The sequence below is a fragment of the Trichosurus vulpecula genome, chromosome 1 (assembly GCF_011100635.1).
Source record: "Trichosurus vulpecula isolate mTriVul1 chromosome 1, mTriVul1.pri, whole genome shotgun sequence".
NCBI lineage: Eukaryota > Metazoa > Chordata > Mammalia > Diprotodontia > Phalangeridae > Trichosurus > Trichosurus vulpecula.
Window position 1 is genome coordinate 227314512 of NC_050573.1, and position 14311 is coordinate 227328822.

General features: G+C 39.8%; 1 protein-coding gene across 2 annotated transcripts in view; it reads left to right on the top strand.

Annotated features, from left to right (window-relative positions):
- The first annotated feature begins 728 nt into the window (after positions 1-728).
- Positions 729-14311, top strand: part of PIEZO2 (piezo type mechanosensitive ion channel component 2) — a 539671-nt gene continuing 526088 nt past the window's right edge. For both annotated transcript variants that reach the window (XM_036741022.1, XM_036741023.1), the window contains exon 1: positions 729-792. In XM_036741022.1, the coding sequence (XP_036596917.1) occupies positions 729-792 (64 nt within the window). The remainder of the gene's footprint in view (positions 793-14311) is intronic.

Sequence of the window (14311 nt, forward strand, 5' to 3'; positions counted from 1 at the left end):
AGAAGGCAGCTGGGCAGCCCCGCGCTCCAGCTCCAGAGACTCCGGACTTGCTTAGGGCAGCGGGGCTGAGTGCTGGGCAAAGAGACCTGCTTGAGGGTGGGTGGGGTAGGGACGGAGGAGAGCGGCAAGGGCAGGCGAGGAAAGCGTGCAGGTTCCGAGCGTTATCTTCCCATCAAAAACGCCCTCCCCTTTTGCGAACAACTCCAAAGAAGAAGGAAAAGAGGAAAGCACTGACTTTTCAGTACCCCTACCTCACCCCCTCAGGAAAACAAAACAAAACAAACGAAAACAACAACCAAGCAAACTCACAGCAACCATACAGCCCTTCAAGATCCAACCCCAGACTCCAAAGGACACCCTGAAGAAACACTGACGGGATTTTAAATGAATTCTTGGACTACTCTCTTGATGTGGGGCGTTTACTGAGGTGTCTGCTGCAGAAAGTCTACTGAGAGAGAGAAGAAAAGAGGAAAAGAAAAGGTTGCGGAGGAAGAGGAGAGGAGAGAGACAGAGAGAGAAAGAGAGAGAGAGAGAGAGAGAGAGAGAGAGAGAGAGAGAGAGAGAGAGAGAGAGAGAGGGAGGATGTTTGACCAAAGGAGATCAGTCTCAGGCAGGACCACCTAGATTGTCATGGGACTGTCCTCGGGGCAGTGACTTAGCCTAGCTTTGTGTTCTTACTGTTGTCGCCGCCTGGATCCCAGGATCCCGTCAGAAGTACCCCCGAAACGATGGCCTCAGAAGTGGTCTGTGGACTGATCTTCAGGCTTCTGCTCCCTATCTGTCTGGCAGTTGGTGAGTAAATCATCCTTGAGCATTGTTAGCGGGCTGGGGCCTAGGAAGAAGTGTGCTGGAGGTGGGGGGTGGGGGGGAAGGTGACATTCACATATTCTTGACCACCACCACCGGTGGTCTTGGAGATAAGAGATTGTGAGTCATATCTGAGGACCTTATTTCGCAAGGGTTGGATTTGGGGAAGCAGCTGTCATTGTTAACATGTCCCCAGCACAGATGTTCTGCAGCTGGGACTTTCCTCTCTTACCTTCCACACTGGCAGAATCCGGGTTCCACTTGACTTTACTTTTTCTTAAACTTTCTGGTTGAGGAGTTTGAACTGCCAAGTTTGATATCTTATGCCTAGGTCTCCTGGAGTCAATTTGCGTTGAATTTATCATAAAAGGTACATTTTATATCATGAAACATAGGCTTCTAGCACACAGAATGGAAATCTAGTAGGGTTAAAGACAGTATTGACCATATTGCCTTGGAGGTTCTTATCCTTTTGCAAAAGCTTCTATATGCCCAGGAATGCCAGGAATGACATCAACAACAACATACAACTTACTTCTCCAAGTTCCCCACAAAATCTGAAAAACCCGAAGCCCCCCAGAGAATGGAAAGTGGAATGTGTATATGCTGTGGATGGGCATCAAGGAATATGGAGTTGTTACATTCTAAACCTTGCATTTGCCCTAAGGGAAGCTGTGTAAATGCAGTAGTACTAAATCTCTGATTATTTCAATATAGATGGTACAACCTCTTAAAGGAAATTAAGCTTCAGCTTTGAAAAAAAAATCCAAGATCCTCCTGTTCTGGGGAGAGCTTCTGTAGGGCATAACACTGTTTTCAATGATACAGTGATGGTGTTGTACTGAATCAAAGCCCCTCCAGTTGTCAACTAATGGTGAGGAGAGATGTGTTTTCTCCTCCAAATTAAAACTCTAATATAGAAAGCCTTTAGGATACTATTGCATTTTAAATAACAAATATTTTCTAATAGAAAGATAGTAGACTTCCTGCACATCATTGTTCTGCCACAGACACAAGAATCAAGATCACATCAGTTCTTTCCAAGTTTTGTTTGTGTTTCAGTAATTTTCCTAAGTAGTGGAATAAAACTCCTGGATGCTTAAAGGCCAGTGATTGGGGTTCATCCCACTATTTGAAGAATTATAAACTTCAATTGCCATGAGCTCTAGGGAGCAGTAAGCATTTTCCTGACAACCCAGGAAATCTCCTAGAAAGCAGGATCCCAGGAACCTCCTGGAATTCTTTAGGAGTCACCAGTTCCTTTTTGCTCTGGGACCATTGATTTTCAGTGCTGAGTCCGTTTCTCCAGATTTCACTTCTGTCTTACAGACAATGAAGCTTTGCTTAGATCTTTTTTGTCTTCTGAACAGTTTTACCAATTACTTTGAGATGATGATGAATGTGATATGGGCTTTGACAATTTTTTTTTCATTTCCTTTTTTCTCTAGAATGGGTGGGAGTGGTGTAGAGGGAGAAGTCAAAGTTTTCAGAATCCAAGGAATTAAGACCTTGCCTTTTTACTTTCTTCTGTTTTGTCACACACACACAGACACACAGACACACAGACACACACACACACACAGACACACACACACACACACACCCCTGGTCCGCATCACATTGTTTTGTATTTTCAACTGTTAGATCTCTGACTCAGGTTTCGTGTGTGTTTACACGTGTATGTGTAGGGGGAAGAGGATGAGGAGATGACCTCTTGGGAAAAGAAGAGGAAATTTACCAAAGGCAGCTTCCACCTTAATTTTCCTCACACTTCTCCCTGATCAGTCTCTTTTTTTCTTTGAGTATTGGAGTATGTTTTATATCCTTTGGGATATATTTGCTCTGGGCTCCTTGCAACAAGGTGGAATTAATTATTTGAGCTACCACCTCTCAGGAAAAACACCTGCTTTGACACTGAATCTGTCAGTGTTCCTCTTCTCTCAAAGTTTTCGCCTTTTCAGGTAAAGAGACGTGAATGAACATTGGCATAGTTAAGGGTCTTCAACAATACGACCTTGTTTTGGGGGCCTAAACGATCCAGAATGTCTATTGGTCATAGTATTGATTATCTGTCCCTGTAGTCCGCATTGCCTGTGGAAACACAGCTAAAGAAACTTTGCATGAAGTAAGGAAAGAGATTCTGGGATAATAGCCCCTGGCATGTTTCAGTGCCACTGAGGAAGGATCCTGCCTGGGAGAAATGCTCTCAACCATCTCCTTCCTCTTCAAGTTCATGTAAATAGGGGCAGTGAACTTGTCCCAGGAGTTAGAATAGACACCGAGTGAGTTTCAGTTCTGTGGCTCTGAGACCTCTGTGGAAAGTACCTTGAGATTTGCAGGCTTGGTAGGTGGGGCGCCTCAGCCTGCAGTTTCCCTTTGCCTCAGTTTCTGGGCTGCTGAGTGGCGTAGAGACATTGCCGGGGGCCGTGGGGAGGGGTATCCCTTGGACAATTCTGAAATCCTGGCCTTACAAGTGAGGCGAAAGCTTGGAAAACTGGAGCTGGTTAATAGAAGTTTCAAAAGAGCCACTCACTCCTTCTCCTTGATCCTCTTCTGGCTTTCCCAGTTTATGCACAGCCCGGCGCTTATGCACAGATGTTTCTGTGCTTGACCCTTCTCCACCCTCCTCCGCTTCCCAATCCTCCACACAACACAGTCGTCCACTACTGCCTCTGACAGGGCAAAGAGTCTTCGGCAGTGCTTCCTTTATCTCCGCGTGAGAGGGGCGGGGCTGGACTGAAGCGGGGGGGGGGGGGTGGTGGTGGGCAACTCTCTCAGCTGAGTCACTGGGAGGCACTCCTACAACCATTTATTTGGGGGTGAGCCGAAGGGGATGGGTAAGAGAGTTGGGCGCCGGAAGATCCTGGAAGAGCGGCGCTCAAGAAGTCTCTGGATCCAGCCTCAATCTCGTAGGTGTGCTACTAAAGTGACTGCTAGATGTCTCGGCAACTCTCATCCTGTCCCTTTGATCAGCATTTGAGCATAATTAAGTCACTAACTCTAAAATTAAACATTCACGCTAATCGTTATGTTCATATGTTGTTGTTATTGTTGGGGATGGAGTGAATTATGCATCCTTCTTATTTTAAGGGCTTAACTTGTACTGGGAGTGGAGCAAGAACAGATTTTCAAGGTTATTGGAGAGATTTTAGTTCCACCTACTCCCGAAGTGCCACTAAATCAAACATTCAGGTTTCCCCTAATATCCTAGGCAGAGATGTTGCAATGATCTGTTTGCTATTAGAATCGATTTTACATTTTAGCCATCTATTTTTACATCTGGGCAAAATAGTCAGCAAAGCCAAATATTTTCAGAACCTATACCAATCTCTCCTTTAAATCAACCTTTCTAATGGATAGTGTTGAAAATTCCTGTAGAAAGAGGTTTTTAATTTTTCCCTTCTAAATAACAAATGAGGAAAAAACCCTGTTATTTTGTTAAGCCTGCTTGAAGACGTCCATGGCCCGCCTTTCCCCTCAGACTTAGGCTTAAGATAAATTTAGGTAAAATCATCTTCCTTATTTCAATGATATGTACCTCTTGATATCTACATGTTGGGTCCAGACCTGCGATTTTTTTAATCAGCTGAAGTCCAAGGAAACAAACTTTCTCTATTAATGCAGATGTGAAAGTGTTCCTCAATTTATAGTCTTGAAGAGATACCAGAGTCACTAGGGCTCTAAGAAATTCCGTAACTCTGCCACTCAGGGTGATGTGACTCTTATGTTTCAGAGGAAAGAGAGGAACCCAGGACTTCCTAACACAGAAAACAGCTAAGTGGTCACACTGCTTTTCTCTCTGAGGCAGAATCACAACGTTATCTCGTTCTTTGCAATTTTACATTTTGGGAGCAAAATATTACTTCTCCATTATAAATGATACACTGTAAGTGCTTTATTATTAAATTTTAGATAGAAAAAATCATCTAAAAGTTAGCTTAACTTAGAATCCTAACTTAGTGTCTTAGAGTCAGAAGAGACCTTAATCTCTTCCATCCATTTCAATTTATACACAAAGAAATTGAGGCTTCAAGAAGAGAAATGATTTGCCCCAGAACAGGTAGCTATTTAGTTAGTGGCAGAACAAAGGCTAGGACTCAGACCTTTCTACTTCCATCTTGGGGGTGGGGGTGGGGAGTGGGGGGAGATTTGTTGTAATCTAAGGGAGGGTGGTTGGGGGGTGGGAGAGACATCAATATGCAAATATGTAAATACCAATATCAGACTTGATAGTTGGATTTCTTTTTTATTATTATTTTGGAGTGGGGGAAGGCAGGGCAATTGGAGTTAAGTGACTTGCCCAAGGTCGTACAACTAGTAAGTGTGTCATGTCTGAGGCCCAATTTGAACTCAGGTCCTCTGGACTCCATGGTCAGTGCCCTACTCACTGTACCACTGTACTACCTGCCCCTATACTTGGATTTCTTGAACAGTTGCAGCCTCCCTCCTCCACTAAAGTTCATATGAACATCAGTTATGTACAGTCTGCCCTTCATATAAAAAGATGATGCTACCGACCCATGTCAGTCTAGCTCATACTCAAAGTTGTTTTTCTTGTGTCTGTGAGGGATTCGTGCTTGTCTGCCTGCATTTACTTGATCCATCATCTTCTTCTGAGACCAATGATGGTGTTGAGCCTCCAGTCAGGAATACCTGAGTTAAATCCATCCTCAAATGCTTACTTCCTGTGTGCACTTAACCTCTGTTAGCCTCAGTTTCCTCAACTCTAAATGTGGATAATAATAGCACCTATTTCCTAGAATTGTTGTGAGGATTAAATGAGATAGCATTTGTAAAAAGTGCTTAGCACAGTGTCTGCCATGTAGTAGGTATTATAAAAGTGCTTATTCCTTCACCCTTCACCCCATCTTATGTAGACCGACTTCTATTTATCTATATATACTTTTTCACCTGAACTATCAATAATACTCTCTTGCTTAATCACCTTCATGACTAAGGACAGTAAGAGAATAGTTCACCTGAGGTCACAGAATACTGATCCAGAGAGGATAGAGCCAATGAAGTGATGTCATTGGTGTTATGATCTAATCAACACAGATGAAATAACAAAAGAATTGTAAGAATAATCAGGTAAAATTAAAAAAAATGTCTATATGTGAATAGCTTTGCAAGTGTAGTAATTTTCTGGAACTTCCTTCAGTTTTAATTAAATTTCTATCTAGGAGCTTGCTTAGAAAAGCCTACTGTTCTTTCTAGGACAACCCATTTTAAAGTATATTTTATACATATTTCAAGTCATTGGAAGAAGGACTTGATATGATTATTCACTAGTATCAAAAGTGTTTCTAATATGCCTTCTTAGGTGTCTCTGTTAAGAATGATCTTGTCTAGATTTACTCACGTGAGATCTTTACGTTAACTTTTTCATTCCCCCTTACTTCTTCCATGTTCATTACAGTAGGGGACACTTGTGATGTCATCAATGTATGGAACTCCTAGCTTCAAAATCCTCTCTATAAATACTGATCTATATCTTCTCTGTAACTTAGAGTCTTAAAAGATGTCTGGGAAAAATGAGGGATTAAGGGACTACTAGCCCATGGTCACATAACTAGTATGTCAGAGATAAGACTTCAATCCATTTCTTCCTAAATGTAAAGTTGATCTCCTCCCCCTCCAGCCATTATAGCACACTGCCCCTCACTCATTTGTGTATATAATTGTTTTCTGTTTTCAAACTTTTAAAATAATAACATTTGGGAACAGCCAAATATTGATTATTTTGTTCCAAAATAGGCCTTATTTTTATCACTTACAGGATCAATTATAAAATCCTCTGTTTGGTGTTCAAAGGCTTTCACCACCTTTGCCCCCAACCCAGACTTTCCAGTCTTCTTACATCTTATTCCTTACACCACCCCACCCCCACATGCTATGAGATCCATTAACACTGGTTCTGGAATAAATTGACATTGTTTATGCCTTCTGCTTTTTTTCTATATATTTGTCTACTTCCTACTCAAATTTCTTTTAAACAAATATGTATTATCAAGTAAAACAAAACAATAAACCAGTCATGTCTCAGAATGTTTCATTATGTACCTCTTTCTTGTTCTTTGTATATTGAAATGATTGTTTTCAAATTATTAAGTTCACAATAAACTGAGAAAAAACTTCAAAAGGTTGACTTCAATTATGTGGACTTGATTTCCAGGTAATCTGAAAGAGGTAAATAAACCAGAATAGTAATTTGGGAGAAAGATTTTGAGGGGGGTACTTTTTACCAGTCAACTCATTTCCATCTTTGCTCTTTTGTCTCTTTATTTCCTTGTGCATAGAATGGTACTGACTTTTGACATGGCATGTCCATAAGATTTCTTTGATGTACTTTCATTCTAGTCTTGGAATGAGCTCATTTTTCTTTTCCATTTTATCCGATATCTTCTTTAACTGTGGGTATCCCACAGGTCCAGATCTGTCCTGTCCTCTTCACTTTTCTTTTTATACTATTTCACTTGGTAGTTTCACCTTTACAGGCATCATTTCTATGCCAATGATTCTCACATCTACTTATCTATCCCTAACCTCTCTGCTAACATCCAGTTTGGCATCTCCAAACTGTTTAATCTTGAACTGGATGTCCTGTAGCCATCTTAAACTTAACATGTCCAACACCAAACTCATTCTCTTTTCCCCTAAACCTTTCCCTGACTTCTATCTTCTCTATTACTGTAAAGGTCAACACCCATTCTCCCAGTCACACAAGTTCATTTAACCTAGGTGTCACACTCAACTACTCACTATCTCTCACCCTGTAAGGGCAAGCAAAGTGGGACTTTTGTTGTCTTTTGTTTTGGAGTGCTTCTCAGCACTAAGACAATCAAGTACCTTTGATTGAGTCTTGCCTTTATAGGAAGGACCATACTCTTTTGCTAATTAGGTCATGAGAGGTGTGAAACATTCTGACCCCAAAGAAGTGTATATAACTCTGAGGTTATCATTTTGTTGGGGGCACATTCATTGAATGAGTGTTGGTGTGAAGACTCTGGGTAGGCTTTAAGGAGCCTCGGACCTTGAAAACCCAGATGGTGGTGCTTCTCTCTCTGGTAACTATGTATGTAATGTCTTGGTCAGATAGCTAGAAACCTTTCTGTTGATTTGTGTTGTTTGCTCTGTTTATATTTTCTCTGTAATTTCTGTTTGTATCTGCTCTGAAATTTTCCCCTGAACTGAGTGAGTGATATTTGTATGTTTAATTAAAGTGAGATTGTAAACCCCTTAAGTTGCTTTCCTTAGAAAAGCAGATAAAAGAACTTGCACTAGCAGCCCCCTGTGTGCCACAGTAGCTGCAAGTAGCATTGTTGTTACACACCTCCATATACATCCTGTTGCCAAGGCCTGTCAAGTTGACCTTTGTAATATCTCTTGAATATTCTTCCTTTTCTCTTCTGATACTGGCACCACGTGGTACCTACTCTCATCTCCTCACACCTGGACTCTCACAGTACTCTACTGGTGTGTTGACTTGCCACAAGCCTCTCCTCAGTTCAATCCATCATCCACCCTGCCACTGCCAGTGATTTTGCTAAAGCTCAAGTTGGATCAGGTCACATCCTTACTCAATAAGCTCCAGTGACTCCCTATCACCTCCAGAATCAAATAGAAAATCATCTATTCAAAGCCCTTCATAACATAGCCCGGATCACACTTTCTAACCTTACACCACCACCCCCATTTACAATCCAGTGATGTTGATCTCTTTGCTACTCCTCAAACAAGACATTCCACCTCTGTCTGGCTCAAGACATTTTCATTGTCTCCTATGCCTGCAATGGTCTTACCTCCCCAGTTAGACCTCCTACTTCCCCTGGCTTCCTTCAGGTCTTAGCTGAAATCCTTAGTTTTTCGGGAAGTATTTCCCAGTCTCTGAATTTAAGTTCCTTTCCTCTGTTGATTGTCTTCTGTTTATCCTCTTTCTATAACTTGCTTATACATGATTGTTTGCCTGTTGTCTCTCCCATTAGATTGTGAAGTTCTTCAAAGTCAGGACTGTCTTTTACCCCTCCTTTTAGTCCCATTGCTTAGCATAGTGCCTGGCACTGAACGGGTGCTTAATGAATACTTATTGACTCCTGTTGAGAAATAACTGTAATTAAGTTTAGGTATCAACAAGAATCTTTATATTATAGACAATAGTAATTTTATTAGTTTGTCATGGGTCCTTTATCTTTTTTTTTAATGTACTGAAGATAAGAGTTAAGGTACAGAATGAGACCTTTTTAAGACTTTTCATGGAGTCCAATAGTGTTTTATGATACTATATTTATAAAATACCCAAATATGGTCACCACTGTGACCCTATATCTTTTATTTGCACCTTGAAAACAGGTACTGTTTATTTTTGTATTTGCATTCCATAGCTTAGTACAATGGTTGGAATATAGTAAGTAATTAATAATTTTTTCATTTATTCATTCAACTGAGTAGAGAATTAATTCAATTAGCCATCCAGTTTCAAAGAAGACACCATATTATCAAATAAAATAATTGAGATTTTGGACAAAGACTCTTCATTTATCATATACTTCACTGTGCCTTCCAGATGTAGGGAGAATGTGAATGAGAGAAGAAAGATAGTTGGAAACAACCTATCTAACCTTTATTGAGTTGTATCATGTTGAGACATGACCCTAAAGACTACCAACTTTCTATCCCTTGACTCTCCCTAATTCTCAATGAACACAGTCTCCTCCTGTACAGTTCTAGCACTGATTGTATTCCCTATATTTGGCATTTCCTAGTTTAATATAACCTCGGGCTACTAATGATTATCTTATCGTGAAATCATCAATGTTTATTAAGCTCGAACTATGGGCAAGGCATTGTGCTGAGAGAGAGAGAGAGAGAGAGAGAGAGAGAGAGAGAGAGAGAACAAGCAGCAAGCAAGCAAATATATACAAAGCAAGCTTCATAAGGATGAGAAGGAAATAATCTGCAGAGGGAAGGTACTAGAATTAAGAGGGGGTAGGGAAGACTGCCTGTAGAAGATGAAGTTCACTGGGACTTAAACGTCACTAGAGAGGTCAGTAGATGGAGAGAAAGAGAGAGAATTTTCTAGGCATGGGTAACAGCCAAAGAAAATGCCTGCTAACAAGAGATGGACTATTTTGTTCTGTTCATGGAATAGCCAGGATGCCAGTAAAATTGGATAGAAGAGCATTTTTATTACTCTTATATTAGTATATTCATTTTAAATACATTTCTCTCCTAAGAAATGGAAATCCTGAAGAAAATTCAATACCTGAAGATTCTTAGACTCATGATCAACAACGAAGCCATGAAAATCACTTTAAGTTGTTTTCTGGGAAGTTCTTAGGTTCGTGAAGACTCTGGATACTATGGGTATTCTGGAATTTCTATAGGGAGTAAAGAGATGATAACAGTCCCTGTGGTTGAGTATTTTTTCAAGAAAATCACTTAGTTGTGGAGTAGGTAATTTCAGTGAGTAGGTAACATAGGATCCTGGTATCACAAAAGCTATAAGGGACCTTAATGACTACTTACCACATCTCCTTGCATATCTATATTGTTGCTTCAACTTTAGATATTAAGTTCATTTGATTTTCTGATCTCTACTATATAACTCCCATTTTAGATGTTGCTTCAAGGTTTAAAAAACAATTTAAGCAGGCATCTAAATGGCACTATGGATGGAGTATTGGCTCTGGATTCAGGAGGACCTGAGTTCCAATGAAGCCTCAGACACTTACTAGTTGTGTGACCCTAGGCAAGTCACTTAACCTGGATTGCCTCTTAAAAAAATAAAGAAAATCATTTTACATATGTACGTATGCTATCATAGTTTCTTGAAAGTTTATTTATCTTTAAAATAAGAGTTAGGAAACTTTCATTACCTATTGCATAGGGTTATGGTACATAAGTCACTATATAAAATGTTATGAGTTAAGTTATTATTGTTATAAAACTAGTAGAAATTAGTAGATATTCTTTTTGGTAGATTAATTCTATTCTCCTAAGAATGTCAAAACCTTACAAATAAGAGTTAACTGTGGCCATTAATTTCTATATGCATATATTTTAAAAGATATATTCATTTCTTTGAAATATTTTTCAAAAGGTCACCAAAATTTGTAGCCCTGCTTGTCTCTTCATAACTCTGAATTTAGATAATGAAATTTTATTGGATCTTTGAATGATGAAAAAAGGTTATTTGTCCTCTGGTCTTTCTCAAGCTTTTTAGGCAGCACACCCCCACCCCCTATCTCTTCCCTATTAGCTCAATTCATTATGCTTTAAGTCAAAATAACTCCCCTTATAGCCTGGAATTGCAAACTAGGACTATTCCCTTTCCTCTCCACCCTTCACAAAATGTAAAAAAAAAAAAAGAAAACAAAAACAAAAACAAAACATCTATTCTCTGACTTATTGCCTTACTCCCTACTTAGGTGTCACCTAGCTAATCCAATAAACCAGTCAATCAGTAAGCACATATTAATTGCCTTCTCTGTGCCAAGAACCATGCTAGGGTAGATGAATACAAAACCAAAAAAAGAAACAGTCTTTGCATTCATAATCCCTACCAATGTGTTAATGGGTATTATTACCTTAACACATTACCTCAATATCAAATAAAAATGTTTTTAACTGATGAATAATCACTGAAAATAGAATATTTTGGGTTGAAATTATTGTATATTGAGTTTTCCCAAAGAAGGATACATCTTAACAAAGACTTTCTGAAAATATCTTAACATAGCATTTCCCAAATTACATTCTTTGGAAACCTGCTATTGAATTTGATATAAATAGCAGTTCCATTGTAATGATATCCTACCCAATGTTAAATATTAAGTTATATATGTATTGAACTACACATTATTGTGTATAATTCCCTATTGGAAAAAGGTAATCTCCTTGTTTTGCTCCAAAATTTCTTCTATGATCCTCCATCCCAATTTCCTTTCCCTATGTCTATCAGGAACAAAAGTTAAAGGTTCTGCTAACATTTAAAATCCAGGAGTTTTCTTTGGCTTTCCAATTATTTTGGAAAACTTTTAACATGAAATGATGACTTTTTAAAAGTTTTGGAAAACTTTTAACATGAAAAAATGTTTTGTATTTCAGAGCTAGTAGTTATTAGGCCAGTTGGGGAGATATTTTATGTTCTATTCAATTTAATAAGCATTTATTAGGGAAATACTGTAAATAGAACCTGGTGCTAGAGAATTAGGAAGGTAAAAAGTTCAGATAAGACATGGTCCCTTGTCCTTATTAAGGTTAAAATTTAGTAGGAGAATAAAAAAGAAAATATCCACAGTGATAATAAGCAGTATTATAAAAATAAATACATTAGGAAGGTACATCACAAAGAATTATGTGAGGTCTTTACCAGCTTGAGAAATTAGGGAAGCCTTCATGAAGCAGTTAGGATTTGAATTGGATTTTAGGGGATGGGGAGGAATTCAGTAAATGAAGCTGGGGAGGGAGAATATTCTAGGTACAGGGAACAATGTTCACAAAGACGGTGAGTCAAGAAAGTGTAAGAATTGTACTGATGACTGAGCAGTCCTACTTTGTTGGCATACAGATAGGTGGAGAAGAGTAACAGGAGAATAAAGCCAGGAAGTTAATTTGATATCAATCTGTGGAAGACCTTGAGTATCAGACAAAGAAGTTTGAATTTTCCTTGTCAGGCAACATTTCAGGCATTTTTCGTTTTTGTTTGAGTCTTTGTGACCCCATTTGGGGTTGTCTTGGCAAGGACGCTAGAGTGATTTTCAGTTTTCTTCTCCAGCTCATTTTACAGATGAGGAACTGAGGCAAATAAGGTTAAGTGACTTGCCCAGGGTCTCACAGCTAGTAAGTGTCTGAGACTAGATTTGAATTCAGTTACTCCTGACTCCAGGGCTGGCACTTTATCCACTGTGCCACCTAGCTGCCCCAGGTGGCAATAGGGAGACACTAAAGATTTCTGAAAAGAGGAGTGACATGACTTGATTGACTTTTCAGAAAGATAAATGTGCAGTGATAGGAAAAATTAACTGAAGGGAAGAGAGAACAGCATTTTGAAGATCTATTAGAAAGTTATTAATTCTAGACAGGGAAATAATGAGAACTTTTATGGGAGTGGTAACAGTAGGCAGCTAGGTGACTCAGTAGATATACTGCAGGGTAGACTAATGTTTGTGAGTTCAAATCCAGCCGCAGACACTTGCTAGCTGTGCGACCCTGAGTAAGTCACTTAACCCTATTTGCCTCAGTTTCCTCATCTGTAAAATGAGCTGGAGAAGGAAATGGCAAACTATTCTAGTATCTTTGCCAAGAAAACCCCAACTGGGGTCCTGAAGACACTGAAATGACTCAAAAATAACAACACCACAGGAGCAGACTGGTAGGTAGGCAGCTCTCTGTTATTCAAAGAAGACCAGTTAATACACTTTGAGTGTGCACTGGAAATCTTCATCTCAGGTCAGCTTCCCTTGGTCCATAGGATATTCCTCAGCCACCTTGCTGCACCCACACCGTGAATATGCTCAAAGGAGGCAAATACATGAATCCTTCAAGTTCTTACTTGGCCCGTCTCCTCTATGGACACTTCCTTGACTACTCTAGCCCTCAATGAGGGCCTCAAGAAAAGGCCCTCCTGGGGCAGCTAGGTGGCAGAGTGAGTAGAGCACTGGCCCTGGAGTCAGGAGGACCTGAGTTCAAATCCGGCCTTAGACATTTGACACACTTACTAGCTGTGTGACCTTGGACAAGTCACTTAACCCCAATTCCCCTGCCTTCCCTCCTCCAAAAAAAAAAAAGAAAGAAAAGGCCCTCCTTCTCTTCAGAACGTCTGCACTATGCATTCTTGTTCAAGGCAGCCAGGTGATGCAATGGATAGAGCATCGGCTCTGGAGTCAGGAAGAACAGAATTCAAATCCATCCTCAGATACTTGCTAGCTGTGTGACCTTGGGCAAGTGAATTACCCCTGTTTGCCTCAGTTCCTCATGTATAAAATTAGCTGGAGAAAGAAATGGCCAATTACTCCAATATTTTGCCAAGAAAACCCCCAAAAGGGGTATTCATCAAAACGCAGTACCCTTATTGCCAGTCACACCTATTGCATCAATGTGAAGTATTCTGACCCCACATTTCTAAATATCCATTATTTGTATAGACACTTGTCAAAAGCACATCTGAAAAGACACATGAAATCTCCAAGTGAGATATGTTAGAAACCCCAAACTTATATAGAATAGAAAAATATCATAGATTTGGAAGCTGGTACACCTCCTAATACTTCTAAAATTTAGAACTGCTGATACCATTGATTATCCTCTTTCCTTTTTCACCTCAACAAAGTACATATATGCCCACCCCCCAAATGTCCTGTTAGGTGCTTCAGTTTCCTTGTTAATAAATCACACAAAGCTCGAGAAGCACATGACACACAGGGAAAGGGCCCCAGGAACATTTAAACTCTGTAGATGTGCTGACTTGCTAAATGTCTCTTGTCTTTTTCTCTGTCTCTTCTAA